The sequence below is a fragment of the Aotus nancymaae genome, unplaced genomic scaffold (genome assembly GCF_030222135.1).
Source record: "Aotus nancymaae isolate 86718 unplaced genomic scaffold, 86718_ANA_hifiasm-v0.15.2.pri h1tg000038l, whole genome shotgun sequence".
NCBI lineage: Eukaryota > Metazoa > Chordata > Mammalia > Primates > Aotidae > Aotus > Aotus nancymaae.
Genome location: NW_026988452.1, coordinates 4,832,972 through 4,853,635, shown reverse-complemented (window position 1 = coordinate 4,853,635; position 20,664 = coordinate 4,832,972). Strand labels below are relative to the sequence as shown.

Here is a 20,664-nt window from a genome sequence, read left to right as displayed (position 1 = left end):
CTTTTCTTATTTTTCCAGATCTCACATGGACAGAATTAATTGAATCACAATCTTTGATTTATTGCACACTATCATCATCTTTGGTCCACGAATGGCCTTCTTTTGTTAATTAATTAATCAACTGAACACCGATGAACTACCACCAAACTATTTTCTGTTTGATCCAAGGTTTATTTAAGAATGACTTTTACATATTAGTTGCTTGTTTTTATCCCTCTATTTTTTCCATTTCCAGCACTTCCATATCTGTAAAATAGGATGAATAATAGCACCTATCTCATAGGGTTATTATGAGAATTAGATGAATTAATGCTTGTAAAATGCTTAAAACAGTATCTGGAATATAATGAGTTCTATTTAAGAGTTATTATCTTTTTTATTAAGTTAGGCCAAATTTATCATCTATAAAAATATATATGTATTTAGATCACTCGTTGGCTCATTCTTTCTACTTGAATGTCAAGAACTAATAGAAATATGGTAAAGTTTCCCAGTACCAGTGCACTGCTGTCACTTTTTCCTGTTTTTTGTTTTATATATTTAAGTGCTATGCAATCCCAAGCAAATGTATATATAATAGCTATGTATAAAATAATATATAAATATGCATCTGTATTTATATGGGTATTTATAATTATGTACTATAATATATAAATATATACTTATATTTATATAGGTTTATATAATTATATAAACATGTACATATAATTATATTTTTATAAATATATATTCATATATATTTATATTAAATATATAATATAATATATATATTAAATATATAATATAATATATATAAATATATATATTTTGTATATATTATAAATTTTGCATAAATCTATATATTTTATATATTTATATATTTTGTATAAATATATATTCTTTTATATATTTATATATTATATATGTGGTCACACATATATAATATGAATGTGTATTATATATATCACACACACACACACACACACACACACACACACACTTTTTTTCTTTTTTTGAGACAGCGTTTTGTTCTGTCACCCAGGCTGGAATGCAGTGACATGTTCATGGCTCACTGCAGCTTTTCACCTCCGGGGCTCAATCAATCCTCCCCCTTTCAGCATCCTGAGTATCTGGGACTACAGGCATGTGCCATCATGCCCGGCTAATTTTTCTTTTTTGTAGAGATGGGGTCTCACTATGTTGCCTAGGCTGGTCTTGAGTTTCTGGCTTCAAGCGATCCTCCCAAAGTGTTAGGATTACAGGCATGAGCCACTGCACCCAGCCAATAGTTATATTTATACTATACGTTGGACCCTCTGTGTCTCATCTCAAGCTTTTAACCTTGAATTCAACAAACAAAAAGCACTGTGAATTTGTTGTCATTATTTGCATTTGCCTTATCTACTTTATTAGTTCACTGTATCTCTCTATATATAATATGATATATATATATATTATATATATATATTATAATATATATATTTTAGACAAGGTCTTGCTCTGTCACCGAGGCTTGAGGACATTGGTGTGAACAGGGCTCACTGCAGCCCCGACCTCTCAGTCAAGTGATCCTCTCCCCTCAGCCTCCCGAGTAGCTGGGACCACAGGCATATGCCACCGTGCCCAGTTAATTTTTAAAAATCATTTTGCAGGCTGGGTGAGGTGGCTCATGCTTGTAATCCCAGCACTTTGGGAGGCTGAGGCAGGCGGATCAAGATGTCAGGAGTTCGAGACCAGCATGGCCAACACAATGAAACCTCGTCTCTATTAAAATTACAAAAGTTAGCTGGGCATGGTGGGGTGTGCCTGTAATCCCAGCTACCTGGGAGGCTGAGGCAGGAGAATCACTTGAACCTGGGAGGTGGAGGTTGCAGTGAGCCGAGATGGCGCCACTGCACTCCAGCCTGGGCGACAGAGCTAGACTCTGTCTCAAAAAAAAAAAAAAATATTTTTGTAGAGGTGGGGTCTTACTATGTTACTCAGCCTAGTCTTGAACTCCTGAGCTCAAGCCACCCTCCTGCCTTGGCCTCCCAAAGTGCTGAAATTACAGGTGTGAGCTGTCAAGACTAGTGGCTTTTAATATTTCCAAGTCACATTGTTTTAGGTTTGGGGGTTTGTTATTTGAAAGCAAATGGCTAAAAGGTTTTTTTTTTTTTAATTTGGATTCATTCTGAATCCTTTCCTTTTTTTTTTTTTTTTGAGATGGAGTCTAGCTCTGTCACCCAGGCTGGAGTGCAGTGATGCCATCACAGCTCACTGCAATCTCTGCCTCCTGTGTTCAAGCAATTCTCCTGCCTCAGCCTCCTGAGTAGCTGGGACTCTAGGCGTGTGCCACCCTGCCTGTCTAATTTTTTTGTATTTTTAGTAGAGATGGGGTTTCACCATGTTGGCCAGGATGGTCTCGATCTCCTGACCTCGTGATCTGCCCATCTTGGCCTCCCAAAGTGCTGGGATTACAGGCATGAGCCACTGAGCCTGGCCAAGTCCTTTCATTTTAAAAGATGAATTTTATCCAGTTACATTTATTATTAAAACACATGTTTGATCTTGCCTTTATTATATTATTTTGTTTTCTGATTTTATGTTTTCTTATTGCTTCTTTTTTTCTTCTATCTTTTGCTGTGAGATTTTTTTTTTTTTCTTAAAATTTCCCTCAGCAGTTTGGAAGGCATACAGTTTGCTTTCTGTTAAACAAGTTTACAACTTTAAATAACACACTTAGATTTCTCTTTTCTCAATATATCATTGACGTGATTTTTTAACAACAGAGCTTGGCTGTCTACCCTGATTAGATTCACCAGATGCTTGCCAAAACTCCTCCTCACTTATGCCAGGCTGAGCTTCTCCTCCACAGCCCAGACGAAATGGCTCTGGCTGCCCTTGTTTGTGGCTGTTTAAAAACAAAACTCGTTAACATATTGTCAAACCATCTTTCTCTGAAACCTACAGAGATTTGGCTCTAGCTGCCAATGGTAAAACAGCAGGCAAGCTGCAAGTCATGGCTCCAGGCCCATTCTGGAACAGGAGTGGGCAGCATGGGGTGGGGTGGGAGGCCTAGATGTTTAGAAGTGACAGCCACAGTGCCTCCCCATGGCCTAACCCCACAGGAGGAGGCAGCATGGAGGGGAGGCACATAGCCTTGGATCAAAGTGCCCTTTCTCTCTAAAGCATTCTCTGTTAGTTGCTCATCTATGGAGTTCTCACCTCCCCAGCAATACAGGTTCTTAATTCCCCTGGTCCAGCAAAATTTCCATGTCTTCTGCCTTCATCATCATTATCATCTTTTTTTTTTCTTTTTGAGACAGAGTCTCACTCTGTCTCCCAGGCTGGAGTGCAGTGGCATGATCTCTGCTCACTGCAACGTCCGCCTCCTGGGTTCAAGTGATTCACATACCTCAGTCTCCCAACTAGCTGGGATTACAGGTGCCCACCACTACACCCAGCTAATTTTTGTATTTTTAATAGAGACGGGGTTTTGCCTTGTTGGCCAGGCTGGCCTCGAACTCCTGACCTCAAGTGATCTGCCCGCCTCAGACTCCCAAAGTGCTGGGATTACAGGCATGAGCCACTGCACCCAGCTGTCTTCTGCCTTCTTAATCACACCTCTCCCTGCTCACCAGCACCTTCCAGAACCCCCTCCAGGGCTGTTCCATCTCTTCCTATAAGTGGTCTGAGAGATTAGAGTAGGCTCCTGGAGCCAGATGGGGCACCCTGGAGGGCCTCACTGCTCCTCCTGGTTTCAACACTTGCCTGTTCTCCACAGTCCAGCTCTATTTGCTTCTTCCAGGGAGACTTCCCTGATTGCTCCACCCCCTCTGACCTCCCATCACCCTGAATCCTCTACTCTGTTCTTGCTCAACTCTCTCCTGTGTTGATGTTTGGCTATCTCACACCTGCTGAATCTCGTTTCCCCAACTAGACTGGGCGCCCCTGAGGCCAGGGCTGGGGTCTCCTTCTCCCGTGGCTCGCACATGGCTGGATACACAGAGCTAGATACAAGGAGGGCTTAGAAGACCAACAGAACAAATGAGAGGTGAAGACAAAGGACTCTGGAATCTGACTGCTTGGGTTCAAATGCCAGATCTGAGGTTCCTGAGTGTTGGGACGTTGGAAATGTTACTTGCTGTTCCCACAAAGAGTTGTCATGGGGATTAAACGTAATCATGTGTGAACTACAGGGCGCAGCCTCCAGCCTGTAGAAGACATGGACTAAGCGGATCCAGCATGGTCACCTGCACTGTGACAGCGTGACAGAACACTGATGCTGTGTGCCACTAGAGCTCAGGTGTGGGAGGCTGGTGATCTGGGGCAAATCATTTCCCTTTTATGGAAAAAGAAGAAGGCCTGGACACCTGCGCTCTGTGAGCCCTTCCTGCTCTGGCTTCCATACGTGCCGTGGGTGTTGAGAATTTGTGAGCTGTTCCCTGCTCTGGGGGCCTGAGGAGCGCATTTTCAGCAGAGGCTCTGCCCCAGTTTCTGACCCGACTTTCCAGCTGGAGACCTCCTTTCCCTGCCCTCCCCTCCTCCTCCAACCATCCCTGCCCCAACCCTGCATCCCCAGGAGGGTACCAGCGCTCCACTGCTGAGCAGGATCATGAAGATGATGAACGTCTCGAACCAGCTGTGCTCCACAATGCGGTAGCAGGTCTTGCGCAGCTGCCACCAGACCTTCCCTGGGGCCTGCGTGGTGTCCACCGCACAGCAGGGACAGCGCCGGACACAGCCTGTGGGAGAGCGTGAGGGTCAGGCCCAGCTCAGGGACTGTGAATGCCTATGTCTAATGACAGAAGGTTGGATGGCTGAAGGGAAGAATGGGAGAAAGAGCCTATGATGATGTGGGGGGCGGAAGGAGAACGGGGCAACATGGTGGGCAAGGGCCGTGGGCACTGCCCGTGTGGGCTGCACACTCTGCAGGCTCTGAGGAGAATGGATGGACCGAGCACTCAGCGAGCAGGTGAATAGCCTGGCGGGTCTGGGCAGGGACAAGGCTGGGGCTGGGATGGGTTCTAGCTTGTCCTCTGCTCCTCTGGGAAACTATCCTCTTAGGGAAATGGCAGGAACTTCTGGGCCTTCTCCATGTTTGTAGTTTCTGAACCATGGGAAGGGCAGACCCGTCAGTGAGAGCCCTATGGATCTGTCACATGGAGGACAAGCTCTCATTTTTTTTTTTTCGACGGGGTTTTGCTTTTGTTGCCCCGGTTGGAGTGCAATGGTGTGATCTTGGTTCACTGCAACCTCTACCTTCTGTGTTCAAGCAATTCTCCTGCCTCAGCCTCCTAAGTAGCTGGGATTACAGGTGCCCACCACCACACCTGGTTAATTTTTTGTATTTTTAGTAGAGATGGAGTTTTACCGTGTTGGCCAGGCTGATTTCGAACTCCAGACCTCCCGTGATCCACCCACCTCGGCCTCCCAAAGTGTGGGGATTACAGGTGTGAGCCACTGCGCCCGGCCACGCTCTCATTTAACCCAGCTACCCTCCAAATACACCACCAATCCAGAAAAGCTATAGATGCCAGTCAACACAGCCACGTGTCACACCTGCCTCAAGGATTTAGAGAGGACCTACTCTGTGTCAGGAACCGTGCCAGGGCCTGGTGGTACAGGAGTGAATTAGACCCAGACCCTACTGCTGTGGGGCACACAGTGGTGCTACCACACCACAAACACAGTCTCTCCAGTCTTTGCTGAACTGTCCAGCCCGGCTCCGGGGGCAGACAGGTCAGGCGGATGGAGGAACGCCAGGGTCACAGAGGAATTGGAGGAGGTAGGCAGATATCTAAGGCAGGGTGTTGGTGCCACGTGGCCCTGGGGTCCAAGGAGCTGCTGGTCCTCCTGTACCCTGGAACTGAGGCCGGGGCAGAGGGTGGCCCGGGACATTACCTTCGGTGAAGCAGTCCTCCGGATCCTTGACATCCTGGCCGAGGTCGGGGATCTGCTCCAGGAGCTCAGCGGTGTTGGTCATGTCTGCTGTGCTGCCCTCGGAGTAACTGTCCTCTGGAGTCTGTGGACAGGGGTGTGGGCCAGGGTGGGCAAAGGTGTGAGTGCGGGCTGAGTAGCAGCCTTTGGCCTCGAGCCCAGAGTCTGCAGGAACTTGGGGCGCCCTGAAGGGAGGCAGCCTCTTCATGACACACCCTGGGACCTGCCACAGAGCCACCACAGGCTGGTCGGGGCTGAGCCAAGGCTGGACCTCGGGGCTCCTGTGATTCTGGTCTGCTGGAGTCCAGGGCTGGGGTGTGGGGGCTGTGAAAGGGCTCTGGGAAGCCACTGGGGATGGGGACTGCATCTAGCTGGGAGCAAAACAGACACAGGGTAGCAACATGGACGCACAGTGGGACATGGACGCATGGTGGTGGCATGGCACACACAGTGGGAACAGCCATGGCACATCCAGAACAGAGTCAGACCCAGGATCCTGGGCACACACAGGCAGCAAGGCCAGACCACAGAGCACAGGCAGCAGCCCTACCCATACCACAGGTGCCAGTGTGCTGGGCAGAGCCAGGAGCGAGACCGAGAAGGTGCTGGAAGCCCCCTTTTCTGTCCTTGCAAGTCTGCTGCCCTGACCTTGATAACCTGATTACAGGGAGGCTACAGACAGGCATGTGAGTGCAGGTGTGCCCTTGTGAGTATCCGTGCGTGTCACTTGTGGGTGTGGGTATACCAGGGTGTTACAGGGGCCACTGTGGGTACCCTGCCCAATTCCACTTCATGAGACCAGTGCACCCGTTCTCAGCCACTGTGAGTGCTAGCTGCTTAGCCGGCCCTCCTCCAGAAAATCATCTTCAGCTGGGGAACTGCCTTCCCGAGGGGTGGCCGGTGCCCAGCAGCCATTGATACAAGAATACGGAAGGCCAGCCCCTAGCCTTGAGTTGGGACAATGCTGTCATACTACTCAGGCCCCAGAGCTCTACTTGGGACACGATGAGGCTGACTCCGGCTGGAAAGCTTTTCCGTAGCCTCCTCCTTTGCCTCATCCTGTTTTCTCTTACTTCTTCCTGGGTTTCTCCTGAGAACACCCCTCAACAAGTCATTTGCACAGGAATCCCTCTGCTTCTAGGGAATGAGGCCTGAAGACAGGTGTGTCAGGGGAGGAGTGTCAGTGAAGGAAGAAAATCTGGCATTCTCTTCAGGTCAGGTCCAAAGCCCCCATCCCGCTGCCCCCCTCACATCAGCTCAGGCCCAGGCTCCACTTAGAGAGGGCTCGTCTGAGTTCTTGGGTGTGGCCAGGCTCCTATGCTTGCTTCTTTCTTTCCTTTTCCTTAGATGAATCAATCTGCTGATGTCTCTGTGGCTTCTTTTCCATGTTTGAGATCTGTGATGGGAAAGGGCTGGATTCGGGAGGGAAAGCAGAGCCGACTGCTCGGTACAGGTGGGTCCTCAGCCACAGAGGTGAGGCTCAGCCTTTCGTGGCCCCCCGTGGCTTTGAGGGGTCCTTCCCCTCTCCTCCCAGCTCAGCTGGGGGATGAAAGGAGTTGGGTGATGAAAGAGGCGGGCCTGAGGAGAGCAGCACGCTTCTTTTTCCCTTCCAGACACTGGAGCTGTCTGAAGTCCATGAGAGGACAAGTTCTCAGGTCCTACTGCAGGTGAGACGAGGGAGTCCCTTTCCCAGGAGAACCCCAGCCTGTCTCTCCCTTATGTAGCCTCCCCTATGAACTGATTTGAAGAAAGGAAGACTTACAAAACTCATTCAAAGCTTAGCATCTGCGGGAGAGAGCCCCTTCTCTCCCATGACATTCGGCCTCTCCTGTCTTCCTGTTCCTACATGCCTTCATGGGTCAGACCACGCGGGGAGAACCATGCACAAGGAAGATGACTCCAGTAGACCCTTGCGCTCCAAAAACTGACCATGCTTGCCAAGCTCACATGGGTCCATCTCACACAGGTGCTGGACTGAGGTCGGGCTGCAGGACGTGGTCACCACGCACGCTGAACACCTGCCCTCCACCTTCCAGGGCTAGATGTGAGTGAGGCTGGGTGGACTAGTCAGCAATGCCACAAGCCTTTGCTCAGGGGTTTCGAACTCCAATGCTTACAGGATCAGGCAGGTAACAAAATGCAGACAGGCAGGTGGGTCTGTGGCAAACTAGAGAGCTCCAGCTGGCGTCTGGGAGGTGGCTCTCTCTTGCCTCTGGCAGGGTGGCATGTCTTCTGAGTTTTAAAGAGAAGCCAGAAATGCAGATTTTTACATAAAAGCTCCCAAGTTTTAAATGGTGGCAGCTAATTTAAAGTAAAACCTTTTTGTGGTCAGACCAAAATGCAATGGTAGGCTGGGTGGTCTCCCACTTGTGGCCTCTGCTCTGGTGCAGGGAAGAAGCTGCTGGTGGCCGATGTGTCCAGAACTTGTTCTCAGAGCACCCTGAAGTCTTGTTTTTTGTTTGTTTTCTTGAGACAGGAGCTTGCTCTGTCACCCAGGCTGGAGTACAGTGGTATGATCTCGGCTTGCTGCAACCTCTGCCTCCAGGGTTCAAGTGATTCTTGTGCCTCAGCCTCCTGAGTAGCTGGGATTACCAGGCATGTGCCACTAGGCCTCGCTAATTTTTGTATTTTTAGCAGCGACAGGGTTTCACCATGTTGGCCAGGCTGGTCTCGAACTCCTAACCCCAACTGATCCACCCGCCTTGGCCTGCCAGAGTATTAGAATTACAGGCGTGCGCCACCGTGTCCAGCCTCCTGAAGTCTTCTTTGGATGGGGAGATTCACAGGACAAACATTTGCCAAACAGGACCAAAACACAAGGATGGAGAGCGTGGAGAGGGTGGGTTAGTCCTGCATCAGAGTTCTGGGCCAGAATTCCCACAATTTCCTCACGGCCCTGGGCCCTGCACCATCCGTCCCCTGTCAGGACTGGGATGCCCACCCTCCCCTCTGCAGACTGCTCTTCCACACTGCCTGTGATAGCGGCTGTGGCTCCCAGCAGCAGATGCAGGCGTGCACCTCTCACAGCCTGGCTCCAACCCAAGCAGCAGCGCCCAGCGGCTTCAGGGACAAAGGCGTGCATTACCTCACTGCACCCTGGGGCCCGGGGTTCCACTTTCCGATGCTGCTGCCAGTCGGCCTGAGATGCACTGGCCTCGGCCTCGGAGGAGGCAGTCGCTGACACTTGGCTCCAGATCCTGGAATCCGGACGGGCCTCTGGGCCACCGGACACAGGCTGGGATTCCTGCTGAAAAGACCCCAGCCCGTGAGCTGAGTCCATGCACCCAGCTAGAGGGTCTCCAGGGCACTGACCCTGGGGACTTCAGCGCCTGCCCATGCATCTGGAGCACTGCCTCCAGCCCTCTCCATGGGGCCTCCAGCTCACTGAAGACCCCTCCCTCAGGGGCCCTGAGCAGGCAGTGGGAGACTCCTGGTATGTCCAGGCAAAGGGTATAGAGCCAGACAAAGCCCCAGCCAGCCTGGCACAACTCCCTCTCCCCAGACTCCCTGGAAGGAAAGGTGCAGCTGGTTTGCGATGCCCAGCTCACAAATGCTGGCCACTGTACTTAGGACGGGCACACTGACTTCCCTTATGAGTCCCCGTGGCACGCCCAGCTTGCCTACACACGTGCGCACCCGTGCACACGCACACACACATCCCAGGGAGCCAGAGTCAACAGGCTCAAGAGAAGGAAAGGAGAAGGGAAAGGAGAGGCAGCTGGACTTCCCCTCCTGTGCTGGAGGTGATTGGACGCCGTGGTCTGGGCAACGCCGACAGTCCCACTTCCCGAGCAGACATTGCCACTGTCCCGCAACCTGACTGAAAGGGCCAAAGCTGGCCTCTGGGGCCACAGGGAGGCAGGAGGATGTGAAACCAAACCCAGAGCCTTAGATCCAGGTTCACTCACAGGGAGCAGCTGCTCTCCATGGCCAGGCCCACCCAGCGCAGGCCCCGAGGAAGCAGCCAAGATGGGCCCAACTCAACAGGCAGAACACTACTCGGGGCTTGACCTAAAGCCCTAAGGAGAAGTATCGGAGCCTGGCTCAGGCCAAGGGAGGGAAGGGGAGGAGAGAGGAGTGGAGGGGAGGGAAGGGGAGGGGAGAGGAGTGGAGGGGAGGGGAAGTGAGGGGAGTGGAGGGGAGGGAAGGGGAGGGGAAGGGAGGGGGAGGGGAGGGGAAAGGAGGGGAGGGGAGGGGAAGTGAGGGGAGTGGAGGGGAGGGGAGGGGAGGGGAAGGGAGGGGAAGGGAGGGGAGGGGAGGGGAAGGGGAGGGGAGGGGAGGGGAGAGGAGGGGAGGGGAAGGGAGGGAAGGGGAGGGGAAGGGAAGGGGAGGGGAAGGGGAGGGGAGGGGAAGGGGAGGGGAGGGGGGGGCCCTGCCTTCTTCGTGCAGACTCTGGTCCCAAGTGTTAAAAATAACAGGTTGGGAGATAAGATAGGGCTGTTCCTGACACCTCAGTCTTAGGGATGCTTATTTTTAAATCTCAGAATGAGCCCTGGGTATGGGAGGAGGGGAAGGGGCAGTCTGGAGGTCAGAAAAACGCATTCCTCCTTCACCAAGACACTCCACCTTGCCAGTCCTGGAGGGGAACAATGGTCAGTATGGGAGCTGGGGGCTAGAGGCTCTGTTCCAAACTCATGAGGAATGCCTAGCAAGTCTCTCTTGCCATGCCTCAGTTTCCCTTTCTGTACAATGAGCTCCCCATGCCCAGCCAGGGCATGAGTGATGGACAGCAGCCCCTCCCCAGGTCAGCTTCTGGACTGTTAGGAAGAGCGTTGAGGGCTCGTTTCAGCACTCCTCTGAGGTTGGCTGTTGTGGGAAGGGCCTGCTTTCTACCCCTACGCTACCCACTGCCGAGGCAGTCTGGCAGGGGCAGCCACTTTGTGCAAGGCTGAGTCGCCTGGGCAGCAGAGCTCTGGGCCCTGTATAGGCAAGTGCCTCCCGGGGTGCGCTCACCTGCTTGCTGGACTCCTCCTCTGTGCCCAGGCTGTTCTCCTCGTCCTCCTCTTGGTCGTCCGTGTCTGACTCGGCCACGGCAATGGGCACACACACGGTCTCCGGATCTCCGGGGTTGCCCTGGCCCGGCCGCTCGCCTTCCTCAAACCGTGTTTCCTTGCGGGCGGGAGGCGCCTTCTCCGTCTCTGGGGGTGGTGGGGAGTGGGGGGGTGGCAATGCAGCTGGGCAGCTGGCCCCGGGCAGCCAGGGCTGCGGGCTTCTGAGGCCGCTGCCGCAGGAGCCCACAGCAGAAGTCCCAGGTGGTCCGCTTGACGAAGCGCAGGCCCCGCTGGATGCGGGCCAGGGCCAGCTGGAGGTTGTTCAGCTCTCTATCCTCATCAGGGGCCGTGAGGTTGTCTGCGCTGAAGGAGCTGAGCAGCAAGGCCAGGAAGAGGTTCAGGACCTGTCGACATAATGGGCCAGGCTCACCAAGGCACTGCGCCATGCCAAGGCATGCAGTCCCAGTTCTATGGTGGGGAAACTGAGGCCCAGAAACCTTCAAGACTGCCTGTGACAAACAGCCCCAAGGCTCGAATCCAGGGCCCTGAGCCACCATCCTAACGCTCATTTTCTTGAATATGGAAGGTGTGGCTACAGTACAAAGTACAGATTCCAATCCCTCTTTCCAGGGGCTCAGACACAGTGTGAACTGAGGCGTCGCGTCCCGGCTCAGGTCCGATGGGAGAACTACGCGTGCATCCAGCATCAGAGCGAGCGGCTAGCCCAAAGCCACACACACGCAGCCCTGTCCGCACCAGCGGCTTCTACCACCACCTTCTCCCTTCACCTCTTCCTGCCGCCTTAGGAGTAGTGAGGGGCAGTGGGGTCAGGGTGGGCACAGGTCTCCTTCCTGGGAAGTCTGAGTCCAGGGACAAGACAGAATCCCACCCAGAAGCCACCCAGAGCTTTTGAGACTTTCCTGGAAAGAGGAAGAGCAGTGAGCTGCCTCTGAGTTCCCCACTGAAGCCAGCTCGGAGCTCAGAGGCCTGGGGCTGCTGCTGTAGGGCACGCACTACCCGAGGCCCAGGTCTGCCACGCATTCCAGGTGAAGGACGCTGGGACTGGGCAGAGAAACGTGCAGTGGCTGGAAAAGAGGTCAGGAGGGCACAGGCAGCCCTCAGGCACTTGGCCTAACCATGGGGTCAGGCCATGGAAAGCCAACTGTGTCCAGACTTTCCATGTGAGGGGTGCCAGGAAGGGTGCTGTGTGCAGGTGAAGGGCTGCTATACTGCAGGGAGTCAGGGGAGGCGCTGCAGAGTCAGAGGTTCCACGGGGCGCAGTATTTTATTGAGGTCATTCATCAGGGCTTAGGGACTACAGACCCCTTAAGGGAGTTTGCATAACCCCTCTGCCTTTGGGTGGTTCTGGAGAGTTGCTTGTCATTAAGCCCTCTGACAAGTGTGAGGCTTGGCTTTTGCTGTGTGACAAGAGGCTGGGCTTGTGTCCACTTCCAGGTCTCATGGAGGGTCAGTTAGGATGGCAGTGGGCTGATTCCTACACGCATAGGTCAGACTGGCCCGTGTGTCACCAGGCCACCAGGCCACCATGGGCGTGGTGTCTCCTCCCTCCCAGCACCTTCACGGCAGGGTAGTGTGTTAGGGTCGCTGTGTAGTTCTTTTTGGAAATCCACTCTGAGACTCTGTTCTGGCTTCTCAAGAGCCTCTAAAAGACACCTCTGCCAGAGACCCCAGACCTATCAGGAAGCTGGGAATAAGAATTCTGATACAAGGAGCCTCTAAAAGACACCTCTGCCAGAGACCCCAGACCTATCAGGAAGCTGGGAATAAGAATTCTGATACAAGTAGCCTCAGAAACATGCCTTTGACTTAAAAGTGATACGGATTCATGCGGACAGTATGGAAGGTGAACAGGGAGGCTCTCCTGTACAATCTCTAAGGATAGAAGATACTTTTGATACCCGACAGCTTTCTCTGTCATCACTAGGTGGGCGGGGCATGTGATGGGATTCGGAGCTGCTGTCTGCACTGACCTCTGGCTTGGCCCCCGGCCTTTCTCCACAAGAACCCAGGCAGGGCCCGCTTCCATTCCCAGGAAGGATGCCCACTGGGGGTCCTTCCCCCGCAGCCCTCATTCACTCCAGGCCCTGCATCCCCTAACCTCCAGGAGTCCTGGGCCTAGGCTGGGAGCAGGGTGGGGTACCTGGGCAGCCATGCGCACCCACACAGGAGTCTAGGCCCCCTTGCCGCTGGCTTCATAAGTTCAGCTCCTTCCAGTGCTTCCATCAATCGCGCTGCTGCTCCCAGCCCTGCCTGATCATCACTTCCCATTTCAACGGCAATCTTGCTTCCTCCCACGCCCGGCAGCGGCCCAATTCCTGAGGCGGCCGGGGAGGGGGCTGCGTGGGTTGGCATTAGCTCCGTCCTCCAGCAGCCTCTAATTTTCTCATCCCCAGGCAGATCTGCTGGGAAATCGCAGGGCTACATGTGTGAGAGGTGGCACTCAGCAACTCTCATTCTCCTTGGAATAGGCAGTCTGGCAGGCCCTGGGGTTGGGACGGGCTGAGCAACCCTCCACCCTCCACCCCGAGGGACAGCTTGTCTGGGGGGATGGGAGGGGCTTGGGGCCAGCCAAAGAGCAGGGTTCTATTGGCACTGTGCAGATGCCCCGGCTCCCCTCTCTTTGGGCTCTACATTCCTCTGGCCTCTGGGCTCATGGGCCCTCAGGGGACTGATCCCAAATTGGCCTGTCCTATCCTGGCCTGGTTAAGGCACATGGGAGAAGAAAGCAGGCAGGTTTGGGGAAAGGCTCTGAATCTACAGCCCACAGTACTTGCCCCACAGCAGGCTGAAAAAGAGAACAAAAACCTCTCCGTGAGCTGATGTGACTGCACTGCCCACGACAGAGACATACAGCTACAGGTGGGAGTCAGACAATGCAGGCATGGTGCTTGAGCATGTGTGGGCCACCAGGAAGGTGGCTTCATGTCCACAGTGGACACTGATTGCTGCCTGAACCACTGACTGACCCCAACCCTGTCTCTTCCTCAGGCTCCTTCTCTGGTATTTAAATTTTGACCTTTCTCAGTTCCAGAATTAGCCACATTGTAAAGACACAAGACAGGATGTACCTGCCCAAGGACATACAGGAACCCACAGGAACAAAGATATGGAGCCCTCACGATGGGACAGCAGAGACTCCTACCACGCCACTCAAGGAGACATATAAAGAAAGCTCCTATGGGTCCCGCCTTACCTGGACCACCACCTGTCTGCACCTGTGCTTTGCCCATCCCGCTCCTTCCCTCTTCGGCATTACCTGTTCATCAGATCAGCTCCAAAACCTCTTCCAGGAAGCTTTCTTTGATTTTTCTAGCTGAATGGGAACAGTACCCATGGTCCCTTCCTTAACGGCTCTGATCACTCTGACCAGTCTGAGAGTTATTTCGGGTCTGTTTGAACTCTCCACCTCCCCAGTAATCCCTCAAGTCGGAGAGTGATGTCAGGGCTGACGCTGGACCTCATTTGCCTCTGTATGCCCAACAGTATGTGGCACAATGTTTTCCCAGCAACAAGGGCTTAGCACGTTAAGATGAGTTGAAAAACCAAGTGATAAATCATGGAGAGTGACTGACAGAGAAATAATGGGTAGATGAACAGATAAGTAAACGAATGAAAACAAAATGAGTAAATAATGAATAAATAGGCAAGTAAGTGGGTAAATGAATGAATAAGCAAAATGCAGTGAAGAGGCCGGGTATGGTGGCTTACACCTATAATCCCAGCACTTTGAGAGGCCGAGGTGGGCAGATCACCTGACATCAGGAGTTTGACACCCACCTGGCCAACATGGTGAAAACCCATCTCTACTAAAAATACAAAAAATTAATCAGGCGTGGTGGTGCATGCCTGTAATCCCAGCTACTTGGGAGGCTGAGGCAGGAGAATCACTTGAACCTGGGAGGCAGAGGTTGCAGTGAGTTGAAATGGTGCCATTGCACTCCAGCCTGGGTGACAAGAGTGAAACTCAGTCTCAGAAAAAAAAATGCGGTGAAGAGTGAGTGAATGGATGGATGGGTCAATGAGTGAGGCAGTAGACAACTGGATAGATAGATGAGTAGACAGATGGGATTGGTGAATGAGTGAATGGATGGGTGAGTTGACAGATGGGAGAAGAATGAGTAGAGAAATGAGTGGTTGGGTGATTGGGTGGATGAAGGGAGGAATGGATCATTGTGTAAGTGAATGGATGGGTGGATAGATGAATGGGCATATGGATGTGTAAGTGTGTGCATGGGGGTTGATGAATGGGTGACTGATAGGCAGATTAATGAATAGATGAGCGAATGAGGAAAAGGGGGTTGATGGATGAATGACAAGGTGAATAAGTGCATAAATGGATGGGTGGCTTGTTAATTGGGGGAGGATCGATGGATCCTTCAGATTGCTGGAGTGGTAAACGGATGGCTGGGTTGGTTGGTGGGTGGGTGATTGGTAAGCGGATGATCGACAGATAGATGGCTGTAGGGCATATACATGGAAGAATAAACGGGTGCATGAATAGATGGTTTGTTGATGGTCCATAGATGGACAGGCAAGTGAGTGGATGGGGGAGCAATGAAATAAACAAGTGAGCAGATAGAAAGAAATGTGGGTAAATGAGTAGATGGATGGATGGGTGGGTAGATGGATGGACAGAAGGGTACGTAAATGGATAATTAGATGGGTAGGTAGCTGGGTGGATGAATGCATGGTGTGTGTGTGAGGCCCTTGGCCAACTTACCACAAGGTTTCCAATGACCATAACGAGCAAGAAGACCAGCAGGCACAATGACTGCCCAGACACCTCCATGCAGTCCCACATGGTCTCGATCCACTCTCCGCAGAGGATGCGGAAGATGATGAGGAAGGCGTGGAAGAAATCCATCATGTGCCAGCGAGGCAGCAGGCCTGAGTCGCTGTCCCTCAGCTCTGAGTAGTTCTTGCCAAAGAGCTGCATGCCCACCACAGCAAAGATGAACACGATGATGGCCAGCACCAGCGTCAGGTTCCCCAGTGCCCCCACTGAGTTCCCGATGATCTTGATGAGTGTGTTCAGGGTGGGCCAGGATTTGGCCAGCTTGAAGACCCGCAGCTGGGGAAGGAGGAAGAGGAGGGGACCTTGTGAGCGCTCTGGCTCCTGCTGCCCATGGGCACCGTCACTCTCTCCAGCTCCTGCCTGAAAGCCCAGAGAGTCCTTGCAGGGCACCGACACCTATCTTCCCCCCATCTCCCAGAGCACCTGCTACTGTTCCTCTCCGCAGCCTGAGGGCGGCTTCACTGGACCCTGCTCTGGGGGCAGGTCAACAGCTCCAGCCTCACCTCCCCAGTCAGCCCTTCTCTTTGTCCCCACACCAGCCTTCTCTCTGCCTTGGCCTCACTTCCAGGAACTTCCCAGTAGATTCTCCCAACAGGAAGTGTGCTTGCTCTTTCAGACCTGTCCTCATCAGGTGTCCTTTGGGGCGGCTCAGACCATCTCTGACTTGGCCAGTCACCTCCGCCTTTCTCTCTGTCATCACAGAGAAAGAGGGCAGGTGCTTAATGCTTACTGAATGCCTCTGTGCCAGGCCTTGTGCTTAGAACTGATGAACTTATTCAGAACTCCCAATAACCATGAGGTTGGCACCGGCATTACCTCATTTAGGTGGACTAATTTGTCTAAGTCCCTTGGCTCATAGCAGTGGAGTCAGGATTAGAACCCACAGCCTTGGCTTTCCCTCCTGCCCCCATCACCCTGTCTTCCTACACATCCCGCCACCCCCCGACTCCCATCCACTGTATGTGCAGCGACCCATAGTGCTCAGGACCTCCCCAGAAGCCTTTCCTGACTACACCTCCTGCCCCACGTCTGGACCTCTCAAGCATTTCAAGCTCCAAGTGTGGTCCACAGACCAGCAGCTTTGACATCACCTGAGACCCACTGAATCAGCATCTGCAGTTTAACAAGATCCCCAGGTGATTTGCATGTGCGTTAATGTTTTAATGATGCTGATTCAGAAGCCAGCAGGCAGAACCTCAGAGCAGTCAGCAGCCCAGCTCCCTCTGTTATCTGCCACGTGGCTGTGGGAATTCGTTTCACCTCTGTGAGTCTGAGTCTCCTCATCTGTGAAATGGGAATGAAGTAATACCGGCCCCACTCCTGGATCCTGTGAGGGCTAAAGGGGTTACTGTGGACCACAAAGGGCTTTGCACTCATCGGGATGGCCACTGCAATTGCTCCTCTGAAGGAATGTCTCCTGTCTTGCCTGCCTCTGCACCCCCCATATCACCAGCATGGGCCAGGCATCCAGGGACACCTAGCCAATGGCTGTTGGGTGAAGGCATGACAGACCAAAGTAGGGGTGACCTGAGATTGGGTTGTGCCCCGCCCTCCACCCCACCCCTACCCTCCCTGCAGTGGGTCCAGCCAGGTACCAGGCGGAAGGAGCGCAGCACCGACAGGTTGCTCATGCGGGACAGGCCCAGCTCCATGAGGCTAAGGATGACGATGATGCTGTCGAAGATGTTCCAGCCCTGCTGAAAGTAGTGGTAGGGGTCGAGGGCAATGATCTTGAAGGTCATCTCTGCTGTGAAAATCCCCGTGAAGACCTGAGAAGGGAGCAGGAATCGTTCGGGATGGAAAGACGCCGTGGCCAGCACGGGCGCCTGCCTCCTGACTGCTCTGACTGGGGCCAGGCTCCCAGTGGGGGTTTGCTTGGTCACAGCCCAGCCCCTTGGGGACAGCTCTCTTCTCCAGCCTGCTCCCCCAGCCCTTGCAGCTGCTCACCAAGCACACCAGGCACACCAGCCTGGCCTTCAGGAATGGCCTGGGCCCTTTGCAGGCTCCACAGAGACTCAGCTCTAGGGGGAACCTGCAGTGGATGGTCACATGACCCAGGGCCAGACTCCTTTCGGTCTGTGTGTCCACAGAAGGGCTTTCTCCTGACACATGCCAAGTCCACGCATCACCACAGATGCTCATGGCTCCCCCGACCCAGGGCCTCTGTCCTTGCTGTTCCTGCTCCCCAGGAGGCCCTTCCTCGTCGTCCACATGCTGGACTGTGCCTGCTGCGATAATCGGCAGCCCCTGCCTCCCGAGGGCTATGTGCCAAGTGCTGGCCAGAACACTCTGCACGTGTTTCTTTTGATTCATCCAACCCCGTGAGGTAGTATCATTGCCTGCAGTTTACATAGGTAAGGAAACTGAGGCACTGAGAGGTTAAGTAACTTGTCTGGGGTCACGTAGCTATTAAGTTTGAGAAGGAGGAGAGGAACCCAGTGTTGCCCTTTGGGATTTAGGGAAACCTCCTCTCTCTTCTGAAAACATGTCTGAGTGTGCAGAGGCTGAGCTTTGTCTGGTTCACTGACTTATGAGTCCCGAGCTGCCCAACCTTGGCTGGCAGAACCCTGTGGTTAAGCATCCCATGGTGCAGGGGACCCGAGAGCCATGCCAGCTGCCCTGCGGTGTGCCAATGGATGGTTCCCGGAGGGGAGAATGTTCTGTGACAGTGTGGGTGGCAGGAAGTTGGGGTTCTGTACGCAGGGCCTCTTGACCATGCTGGGGAGCTGAGGGGCTGTCCTGAGGGCAGTGAGGAGGCACTCCAGGTCTTTTGGAGGGGAGGGCTAAAGCCAGAGGGAACAGTACCCATGGAACAGTGCCAGGCCTGCAGCAGTCGTGAAGAGCTGGGGTCAGAGACAGGTATGGCCGAGGCACCTCACTGGGGTTGGCAATCAGGAGGGGAGGTCACTCTGGTCTGGGCACCCACCCTGATGGGGCTCTGTGCTGGAAGGAGAGAGAGGCATCTGCTGGTCACCCCAGTGCCATCCTCTCTCCACCAGCTCAGAAGAGGCCCCGTGGAGGTGGGCAGGAGAGCAGTGGGATGCCGTTGGCTCAGGGAGAGGTACCAGGAGGGCAGGTGGGTGGCTCCTCAGCACTGCCACACGGGGCACCACCCACCAGCCAGCCCTCCTGACTTTGGTGGTCCCTTTACTGCTTGTGCCCCGAGGGACCTGCTCCTCCACCAGCTGGGCTCTTGGGAAAGGGAGGGACCCTAAAATCCTCCAGCCTCAGTTCACATTCCTGGGCTGCCCTCACACATGGAGAGACAGCCTTGGAGCTTGCTTCTCCCCAGCACCCAAACCTGCTTCCGGAACTTTCCAACCCCTGGCCCCATTGCCTGTTGCTCTCCTGTTCCAGCCACACCCGCTTCTTTCTGTCCCCTCCTCAGGGCCTTTGCACTTGCTGCTCCCTTTCCCTGGGCCGCGCCTCTCCCCAGCCGCACGACTCACTCCCTTCAGAGCACCTGATCCATGGGCATCCTGGCAACTGAGAATGTGCCTCCCTCCCACCACACTTCTTATCCCCCATCCTTGCTTGATTTTCGTCTGCCTCACACCACCATCCAACAGCTATTTGTTTATCGAGCCTTATGTGTTTAGAAGGTAAGCTCTGTGATGGCAGGGACCTTTCCCTACTGCACCTGGAACGGTGCCCAGCCCATAGGTGGTCCACTAGTATCTGTTGAATAGATGTACAAATGTTTGAGCCTTTGAGTTCCGTGTGCCACGTCCTGCCTGTCCTGTGCTGCTCAGCTTGACTTCCAGGAGCCTTCCTTACCCAGCCTCAGACACACACAGCTGTGCATGGAGCCCTCACTCAGCAGCACACCCTGCACGGCTTCCCTGAGAGCCCCTACAGCTGGGGCCCGGGGAGCGCCTCCCTTGGACCTCACCTTTGGTCTTCCTCAGCACTGCCAGGTGCACCAGGGTGGGTCTGACACCCATGAGCACCGACACACATTTCTAGAGAATGGAGCTCAGGAAAAGCCCTGCACTTCACTTTGTGCAGGCTCCCAGCTGTTTTGGTGCCAAGATGGCAGTTATCCGGTAGAGCTAGGACTCCGGAAGAAAAAGACAGAAGAGGCTCTGGGGGAATGCTCTTCGGGGAAATAAGAAAAGATGCTTCAGGGACCAACAGCATCGCCGCATCGCCCGGAAGCTCTTTGGAGATGCAGAATCTTAACAAGGTCCCGGATCTGCTCAATCAGAATCTGCATTTTGACCAGATTCCTGGGATTCAAAGTTCAAGTGCTGTTTTTGACCATGAGTTCTCAAAGTTGGTGCACTCTGTAATCGCCCAGGGAGTTTTAAAAATATGGATGCCTGGGTCCCATCCTAGATTCTAGTTATATTGGACTGGAGAGTAGCCCAGGTATGGGGATTAATAAAAAAACTTCCCAGGTGATTATAATGTGCAGCTAAGCTTGAGAAGTACATACATTTTGGTAACAGACCTCTTCCTTCCACAGGCTCATGCCATGCTCTCTAAGGCCATGTGATCAAAGCTTGATGGCTTAGGATGTGCAGAGAATGGTGGCCAGGCCCAGGTTCCAGAGCAGGGGCTGCCTCTGTGTGATCTTGGGCCAGTTTCTTCATCTCTCTGAGCCTTGAGGGTCCCCATATATAAAATGGGGATAATAACGACTCTGTACGAGGTTTCTAGGAGTTACAGCTAATGGCTGTAAAGTGGGTACTCCGTATGAAAGGGCAATTATTGTTACTGTCAGCAGAATTTATTATGATTGCTCAGAGTGGCCAAGAGCTCCAGACCCAGGCAGGGGCTGCCTTCAGATATAAACAGCTCTGCATGTTTTACAGGCTCACTCAGATCTGGCAGACGGAGGCTCTGAGCATGGTGACCCACTTCCCCTAACTTCTGGCAGGAGGTTCACTGAGCAATGAATGCAAATGGCCGCTTTCCAGGAACTGGGGGGACTTACGGGGAACCCCAAACTCCCTT

General features: G+C 53.2%; 1 protein-coding gene across 1 annotated transcript in view; it reads right to left on the bottom strand.

The window, feature by feature from the left end:
* SCN5A (sodium voltage-gated channel alpha subunit 5) overlaps nucleotides 1–20,664 on the bottom strand; it is a 100,760-nt gene that overhangs the window by 21,684 nt on the left and 58,412 nt on the right. Inside the window, 7 exon segments of the mRNA XM_064360128.1 lie at nucleotides 4,549–4,703; nucleotides 5,863–5,983; nucleotides 8,984–9,145; nucleotides 10,852–11,058; nucleotides 11,060–11,293; nucleotides 15,631–15,981; nucleotides 17,301–17,474. Of these exon segments, the coding sequence (XP_064216198.1) occupies nucleotides 4,549–4,703; nucleotides 5,863–5,983; nucleotides 8,984–9,145; nucleotides 10,852–11,058; nucleotides 11,060–11,293; nucleotides 15,631–15,981; nucleotides 17,301–17,474 (1,404 nt within the window).